This window comes from Poromitra crassiceps (genome assembly GCF_964638095.1).
Source record: "Poromitra crassiceps genome assembly, chromosome: 13".
Classification (NCBI taxonomy): Eukaryota; Metazoa; Chordata; class Actinopteri; order Beryciformes; family Melamphaidae; genus Poromitra; species Poromitra crassiceps.
The window spans coordinates 46,191,204-46,200,294 of record NC_139644.1 but is presented as its reverse complement, the minus strand read 5'-3'; the positions used below and the strand labels follow the sequence as shown (position 1 = coordinate 46,200,294).

Sequence of the window (9,091 nt, the reverse complement as noted above, 5' to 3'; positions counted from 1 at the left end):
AGCAGTTTGTTACAGTCAATGCTAACACACAGCTAACTCTAACAGCAGTTTGTTACAGTAAATGCTAACACACAGATAACTCTAACAGCAGTTTGTTACAGTAAATGCTAACACACAGATAACTCTAGCAGCAGTTTGTTACAGTAAATGGTTTAAATTCCACGATACGCATTTCCTGACATTTCCTGGGAAAATGCCTTCTTGCTTCGTCACGCATGTTCATTTAAACTCAAATGATGCACATCCCAATGGGTTAAAGGACAAATCCCATCGTGCAACAATAGAAATGACATTTTAACTTTGCTTTTGCATGTGCTCGCTTTGAGAGTGCTACTTTCTACAAGTGCTACTACTCCTTATAGGATGGCTTTACCGGTAATCAACCCACTTAATCATTAATAATGATACAAATCATTAATAATGATACAAAGGCGCTGGATTACTCTATATTATATATTATTGTAGTCTATATTATAACGTTACATATCAGCTGGAGGTGGTGGGATTATCATCCTTGCCAGTTATAAAACAGGAAGGTTTAGAAGAGAGACAAAACACTGACTTACTTTAGAGACAACAAGTCACCTGGCCCCTCTTGTCTGGGACGTTTTCCACAATTTATCCTGGGAATGGTGAAAAAGGTCTGCAGGGCACCGGCATTTAGTAAAGCAGCATATTATGGCAGTTCCTCGTATCTCTCTTTCTGCCTGTTCACTCTCTCTCTGCAAAAGTTCCTCTTCTGTATATTACTCTCTCTGGTTCATAATTGTATCCTCTTGTCACCAAGGTGAATGGCATATCGTCCTTGCTGTCAAGATCACTCATGTTTTCATTTGTGTATTCTATTTGTTGTGTCTTCAATAACAAACCGGGAGAAATAACCCAAAATAATCCTGGAGTAATCCAGGCTCTGTGCAGCCATTCAGCGGAGGAATATGGTAGTTCTACGGTTGGGAGGAAATGTAGTGCCAAAGGGGAGGGCTGTTTGACGGTAAAGTAAAGCACTGAAAATTGTCAAAATAGAGCGTACATGTACACTGATATTGATTTGTTTAGGTGGGCGTTCTTTTAGGTGGCTAAGTTACGTTTTAGTAGCTGACCCCCAAAGCTACCGGAAAACCGCTCTGAGCCGGAAGCATTGAGAGTGCCGAGTGCGATGGGTCCACAGTGCTTTACCCAGAACACTGACTGTATGCAAGCACCTCATAGGACCCCACTTCAAACAAAACCCAACTGTCCCTTTAAAACTCGTTATATAAGGATTTTTCAAAATGTCTATGGAGAAAATTAATTGACTTCTGAGGCAAGAAACGTCACATGACCATTGAGCTCTATTTGGGAACCACTGGTCTATGGGAATGAAATATCTTGGGCTCCTGAACCCAGAGCCAGAGGGGCGGGACTTTACCAGAGCCAGAGGGGCCTGACTTTACCAGAGCCAGAGGGGCGTGACTTTACCAGAGCCAGAGGGGCCTGACTTTACCAGAGCCAGAGGGGCCTGACTTTACCAGAGCCAGAGGGGCCTGACTTTACCAGAGCCAGAGGGGCGTGACTTTACCAGAGCCAGAGGGGCGGGACTTTACCAGAGACAGAGGGGCGTGACTTTACCAGAGCCAGAGGGGCGGGACTTTACCAGAGCCAGAGGGGCGGGACTTTACCAGAGACAGAGGGGCGGGACTTTACCAGAGCCAGAGGGGCGTGACTTTACCAGAGACAGAGGGGCGGGACTTTACCAGAGCCAGAGGGGCCTGACTTTACCAGAGCCAGAGGGGCGGGACTTTACCAGAGCCAGAGGGGCGGGACTTTACCAGAGACAGAGGGGCGGGACTTTACCAGAGCCAGAGGGGCCTGACTTTACCAGAGCCAGAGGGGCGGGACTTTACCAGAGCCAGAGGGGCGGGACTTTACCAGAGACAGAGGGGCGGGACTTTACCAGAGCCAGAGGGGCGGGACTTTACCAGAGCCAGAGGGGCGGGACTTTACCAGAGACAGAGGGGCGTGACTTTACCAGAGCCAGAGGGGCGTGACTTTACCAGAGACAGAGGGGCGGGACTTTACCAGAGCCAGAGGGGCGGGACTTTACCAGAGACAGAGGGGCGGGACTTTACCAGAGCCAGAGGGGCGGGACTTTACCAGAGCCAGAGGGGCGGGACTTTACCAGAGACAGAGGGGCGGGACTTTACCAGAGCCAGAGGGGCGTGACTTTACCAGAGACAGAGGGGCGGGACTTTACCAGAGCCAGAGGGGCCTGACTTTACCAGAGCCAGAGGGGCGGGACTTTACCAGAGCCAGAGGGGCGGGACTTTACCAGAGACAGAGGGGCGGGACTTTACCAGAGCCAGAGGGGCGGGACTTTACCAGAGCCAGAGGGGCGGGACTTTACCAGAGACAGAGGGGCGGGACTTTACCAGAGCCAGAGGGGCGTGACTTTACCAGAGACAGAGGGGCGGGACTTTACCAGAGCCAGAGGGGCGGGACTTTACCAGAGACAGAGGGGCGGGACTTTACCAGAGCCAGAGGGGCGTGGCTTTACCAGAGCCAGAGGGGCGGGACTTTGGCACTCAAAGTTGTAGGTGGGTCTCCCCAAGCGGTTTCAGGGGATGCTCAGTGAATGGATGTGAAAAAATAGGACATTAGTTATACTACTTTTTTATAGTCAAGTCACACTGGAAAAATCTCTCTCTCCACCCCCCTTTCTCCCTCACCTCTCTCTCTCTCTTCCCCACTCTCTCCCTCTCTCTCGCCTCTCTCTCTCTCTCTCCCCCTCTGTCTCTCGTCCCCCTCTCTCTCCTCTCTCCCCTTCTCTCAATGACACAGAGGCTTCATCAGCAGATAAAAATCAAGTCATTTTCCGTTTTTCAATCTGTGGATGGATTTAGATTTTTTTTATTACTATTTTTTTTATTTCTACTTCTGAAAAGAAAATAGAATTACAAAAAAAAAATCAAAACATGGACCATGAGCCTGTGAGTAGGTGACTTTTGCAAGGTAGTAAAAAAAAGAAAAGAAAGTAAGTGTAAAAGTAATGTGGTGGCGCTGATGATAATATTAGCTCAGGGAAACGGCCGGGCCTCCGGGCCCTTCGCTTTCTGACAATGAGGCCCCCTGAAGAATATAGTTGAATGTCTATGGCAGTGCTGACCTATAGACCCTTCTCACGGTGGCCATTTTGTGTCGAAAAGGCAGGATAAACACAGGTGCAAGCAAAACAGTAATGAGGGTTTCCATCTTCCATGATTGGAAGTTGGAAACCTTCATTAGTGTTTTGCTTGCACCTGTGTTTATCCTGCCTTTTCGACACAAAATGGCGCCCGTGAAAAGGGTCTATTTGGGGCCCGCGGGCCAAGTTTGGCCCGCGCTCTGTTTGTTTTGGCCCGCCACGGATTTGGGATTCCAAACCCGATTTTTAATCCAGAATGCAACTCGGGCAAGTTATCAGATATCTGCACTGATTGCAAAGGGTGGACGAGCTTTTTCATGTGGTGACTTTGTGAAACAGTGTCTGAATGTGGCTGCGGATACTGTGTTCACTCCTGAGATTGCACCCCTGCAAATTGTCATGGCAAATTGTTTACAAAAGATGGACAATAAAGCTGATTTTCAAAGTACCTTGAGGATTTTTCAAGTTGTGAATTAAGTCAAATTTCTCTCTTGATTACAAAGGTGGAAAATACAGCTGTTTTTAACTGGGTGTTTACTGATTAAATGTTTAAGCTCCCCACAAATGCAGATGTTTTTTTTAAATATATATAACCAATTGCAAATTATTACAATTACCAAACGGATAAAAAGTAGATTATTATATTGAAATGTTATTTTAGATTTAGAATGTTAATTTTCTATAAAACCTGGTCTATGGGATCAAACAGCATAATCATGATGCCATAGACATCCAGGAATTGGACAAGGTGGGTGCCTTTTTCCAAGCTCTGTCTTGTGGGAGGCTCACAGTTTCACCCCTGCTATAGCTCATGTGGACATGAATCAGGAGTGATCGGCGTGTCACTGACATGTTGTCTTCTTCTCCCCCCAGACTCTATGACGGTGGAAAGAAGGAAAGACGGAGGAAAGAAACTTAGCATCTCCATCCAGGAACACATGGCCATCGACGTCTGCCCCGGCCCCATCAGACCCATCCGCCAGATCTCCGCCTACTTCCCCCGCTTGTCCCCCACCTCCCCCACCCCAGTCGCCCCCCCGCTGGTCCTCAGCCCTGGGGGGGGCGTGGGCTCCAGCATGGGCGGGGGGGCCCCTCACCTCCTGTCCCCTCTGCTGCCCCACGGAGGCGCCGTGGGCGGGGCCGGGTCGCTCGCCAGCAGCATGGACACGTCGGTGGAGGTCATCAGCTCGGACAGTGACGACTGCAGTGAGCCTGGCTGTTGGCATGTGTGTGTGTTTGTGTGTCATGTGGTTTTTCATGTGTGTGTGTGTGTGTTTGTGTGTCATGTGGTGCATTTATACACATCTGAGAGCAGGGGGCTTTTCAAAGTCTGAGACTGTGGGCCTCCCCTCAGACAAGCATCCCCCTCCTAGGGATCATGACTATTATTATTATTTGATCCCATAGAATAGACACTCAACACTTGAGCCAAGAGATAGCCTGATGTTGTTCAGACTACACCAAATACATCAAAAGGCTCTGTCAGAACTGTAAACTGTAAAATAGCTAGCCTACCCCAAAACTACTGTATCTATGAAATATCTTTAGATTTGTGCGGGGTGATGATCCGCGCAGCTGACTTCTGAATGATTTGTTGAGCATGTTTGTGGGTAGGCCAGACAGAAGAGAGTTGCAGTAATCGATCTGGGATGTAACAAATGTGTGGATGAGGACAGATGAGGACTTCCATGCGTACATCCCACTCAAAACGGTCCCAAGACCCACTTTTGGGTCCCGACACACCAGTTGAGAACCAGTAGAGAAAAGGATTCTGGTGTTGCCTTTGCGTGAGTATCTTTTATTGGTGCAGGTGTTTGGGTGTGAACTGACAGTCCGGTTTTCTTTCAGAGCTGCTCAAGTCGCCGGCCCCGGTAATCTTAAACTGGTGAATGTCGGCGGTGAACCAGGGAGTGGTGTGGGTGAAGGAGACTGGGTGAACCAGGGAGCGGTGTGGGTGAAGGAGACTGGGTGAACCAGGGAGCGGTGTGGGTGAAGGAGACTGTGTGAACCAGGGAGCGGTGTGGGTGAAGGAGACTGGGTGAACCAGGGAGCGCTGTGGGTGAAGGAGACTGGGTGAACCAGGGAGCGGTGTGGGTGAAGGAGACTGGGTGAACCAGGGAGCGGTGTGGGTGAAGGAGACTGGGTGAACCAGGAAGCGGTGTGGGTGAAGGAGACTGGGTGAACCAGGGAGCGGTGTGGGTGAAGGAGACTGGGTGAACCAGGGAGCGGTGTGGGTGAAGGAGACTGGGTGAACCAGGGAGCGGTGTGGGTGAAGGAGACTGGGTGAACCAGGGAGCGGTGTGGGTGAAGGAGACTGGGTGAACCAGGGAGCGGTGTGGGTGAAGGAGACTGGGTGAACCAGGGAGCGGTGTGGGTGAAGGAGACTGTGTGAACCAGGGAGCGGTGTGGGTGAAGGAGACTGTGTGAACCAGGAAGCGGTGTGGGTGAAGGAGACTGGGTGAACCAGGGAGCGGTGTGGGTCAAGGAGACTGGGTGAACCAGGGAGCGGTGTGGGTGAAGGAGACTGTGTGAACCAGGGAGCGGTGTGGGTGAAGGAGACTGGGTGAACCAGGGAGCGGTGTGGGTGAAGGAGACTGGGTGAACCAGGGAGCGGTGTGGGTGAGGGAGACTGTGTGGGTTTTCAGGGGGGGCAGGGTGTCAAGGGAAGAGGAGACAGTCATTCTAGTGGGTCACCAGGTCAGCAGGGGTAGGAATTGATCAGGCTGGAGAGATCTGAGGGGTTGATACGTTTGATGCTTCTGAAAGAGACGCTCCATTGCTGTTTCTCTTTGGGGGGTGAAAAGCTCAAAGAGGATGACTTTATGGGGAACTCAGCATGAGCGGGATTACAGAGGCTGATACCAGTGCAGCAGATTACAGAGGCTGATACCAGTGCAGCAGATTAAGACCACAACGTGACTTTTGTTGTGTGTTGTTGGGAAGGTGACATGTTTGTGAGATATCAAGTAGGGATGGGCATCGAATTTCGAATTTTCGAATAATCGTTGTTATTATCAAGATCGACTTTTATTATTGAAAGTCAAAATTCGTTTATTGAAAAAAAAAAAAAAAACTTTTTTTTCTTTTTTTGTGAGTGAAATGTTGCATTGTCTCCCCTGATTCTAAGTATAGTCGAATCGCTTGGTTTGAGCAAGTAAAATAATTTTTATAAGCAACCTCTCCCTCTTCATGGGATTTCATCTGCCATTCATTTTTCCATAAACCTTGCTTAAAATGCTTATAAAAAATGTTTTACTTGCTCAAACCAAGCGATTCGACTATACTTAGAATCAGGGGAGACAATGCAACATTTCACTCACAAAAAAAAACTCTGCTCCTGGCCTGCCCCCCGGAGGAAAGGACATGCCTGGATGGGTTAAATGCAGAGGACACTTTTCACCGGCCACGGTCAGCATGAGTGTGTTGTGGCCGCATGCATGTGTTGTGGTGTTTGTGTGACAATAAAAGACGGGCTTGTCCCGTTACGAGAGAGAGTGTGTGCCTGCCTGTCTGTGTGCGTGCGTGCGTGTGTGCCTGCTTGTGTATGTGTGTGTGTCTGTGTGTGTGCGCGTGCGTGTGTGTGTGTGCCTGCTTGTGTGTGTGCCTGCTTGTATGTGTGTGTGTCTGTGTGTGTGCACGTGCGTGCGTGTGTGTGTGTGTGTGTGTGCTTGGCAGCTTAATGCTCCCCCTCCAGCCAGTTGAACAGCTGTTTAACTCATTGAGTGCCAGCCACTTTTGGAGAACGGACGCTCCCAGTGCCAGAGTTTCAGAGCTTTTTTCAGTGATTTCTCGAGGCCCACAGAATATTGTGTGATATTACTATGTAAACACCGAACACGCAAAAAGAACGATGAGACTCTCTTCTATCATCAGCAAAAACAGGTTTATTGATATAATTTTCCGTTCTTTAGTTATCAGCCGGAGAAGATAGCTTGATTTAACCAAAAACAGCCGTTTTTTTCTAGTAGCTGAGATAATGAGCCTTTTGTGAAATTAAACATTTCAAGCACATCACTGACTCTGAAGCTAATTTTCTGATGTAGTCACACCTCAAAAATAATTTCCTTCAATAAAACAGTGAAGGCCAGGGAATTTTGTTTGGCAGAATAATATTTTTTAGCTGCAACCAGCAGCGCTGGCCCCTGCGTGCGCTGCTGGTTGCAGCTTCTTGCTGGTCTTGATTTGCTGCTGGTGGGCATCGGATATTCTGGCTTGCGTTTGCCAATCCTGTCCTGCTGTCTGGGTCTGTCTGGTCAGTGTTGTGTGCTGCTCTGCGTGCAGCACACAACGTGCCCCCCCCCCCCCCCCCCTCAACTGCAAACCCCTCCTCCGTGGGAGTGTCTCTGGTGGCTTTCTGCTGCGTTTGCTGTGCACAGTGAAGGGTGCGCTACATCCAGCTTTTTTACAGCGTTCCGCGTGTGTTTGTCACCGGCTCCCATGCTTCCAGTTGAGAATAATAACAACTCCACGGCTGATCATGCGGATGGGCTGTCGCAACGGACACGGAGGGGCTCAATTGTGGGAGCAGATTGGCTGCTGCAGGCACAGCTAACGTTATGCTTCATGCATATCGATGCATACGGATGCGATGCGATTTCCGTTTCCCCAACGACTTCTTCTCTGTTTTTGCCTCAACTTTCTCTAATCTGGAGAGCACTGTCGCCACCTAATGTCTGTAAAATAGGTTATACACATCCAATAGCTACAATATTTGTACAGGAGATAAAGGAGGCTTTGATCCACGTCCCACCGTCAAAAAACGTATTTGACGTTGATCGACGTCCTTGGCACTCTACGTCACTATTTACTTTGACGTCGATCGACGTCCTTGGCACTCAATGAGTTAATGGTTAATGTTCTCTCAAACACTCGATGCACTGCAGTGCAGTACTGCCCTTTTGCCACTGTGCTGGACTGTTCAATGTAACTGCGTGACCTCTTGTTTATTGTGTTATGAAACTGAGAAGAAAAAAACTAAGATTACATTGCATTGGAAACATTGGGAAGTACTGCATTGTACTCTCACGTGAAAGTTTGAAAAGATGTAACTATGCCAATTTTAAATATGTCGATGTTTACTTAGTTCCCTGAATGCCAGATATATGTAGTTAGGTACAGTAGTTCTATTGTAAATAGTCCCACTGCCTTCTGCCTTCCTCATCCTTGAAAATGTCCCATTAGCCACCAGAATGAAGATCCTAGGTGGTCTACAACCTGAGCTAGACTAGCCACCAGAATGAAGATCCTAGGCGGTCTAGCTAGACTAGCATACTGATGGTCATCTCTCCAGACAGACTTTCGACTTGCATCGAAAATCTGTCGGCAGGCTCTGTCAAAAGCTGCGCTTTACCTGATGAAAATGAAGTGAACGTGACCGGTGTGTAGTCCAAACTTACCATTTTCAGCGTATAGCAAGTTGCTATTAGCAACGAGCTCGAGTTTGTAATGGAATTCCCAGAATTGACGAGACTTTCACAAGGATTTCTTTTGCAGTCAAAAATATATTGTTTATTTACAAATAAGTGGGTTTTTCTTATGGAGAAGTTGGACAGCTCCACAATCAAGTCCAAATCTGTGCCAGGTGTTCCTCCCAGCACATTTGTAGATTGACTCCGCCTCCCATTCATTCACATGCACTGTGTGGGGGCGTGTCCAAGGTGCTGAAATGACACTGGACAGAGATGAGTCACAACACAGTTTGTTATTGTTGTTTCACAGCGACGGACGGATTTGAGAGCGACACGCAGGGAGCGGAAAAGAGATGCATTAATGGGCGGAGCCGGTCGGTTGGAGCCAATGGCAGAGCTTGCAGGGAGCGGAAAGGGATTTTCTTCCTCTGTTGACCGCGCCTCTTGAGTTCCTGTTGCACCACATTGAAACGGGGCTGCTGCCCCCAGAGGTTAGAGAAAAAAATAGTTTTTTTGTTGTTTA

General features: G+C 48.5%; 1 protein-coding gene across 1 annotated transcript in view; it reads left to right on the top strand.

Moving 5' to 3' along the window:
- Positions 1 to 9,091, top strand: part of doc2a (double C2-like domains, alpha) — a gene marked incomplete at both ends in the record, with an annotated part of 147,162 nt that overhangs the window by 37,977 nt on the left and 100,094 nt on the right. The window contains one exon of the mRNA XM_083650127.1: positions 4,034 to 4,366. Coding sequence (XP_083506253.1) covers positions 4,034 to 4,366 — 333 coding nt within the window. The remainder of the gene's footprint in view (positions 1 to 4,033; positions 4,367 to 9,091) is intronic.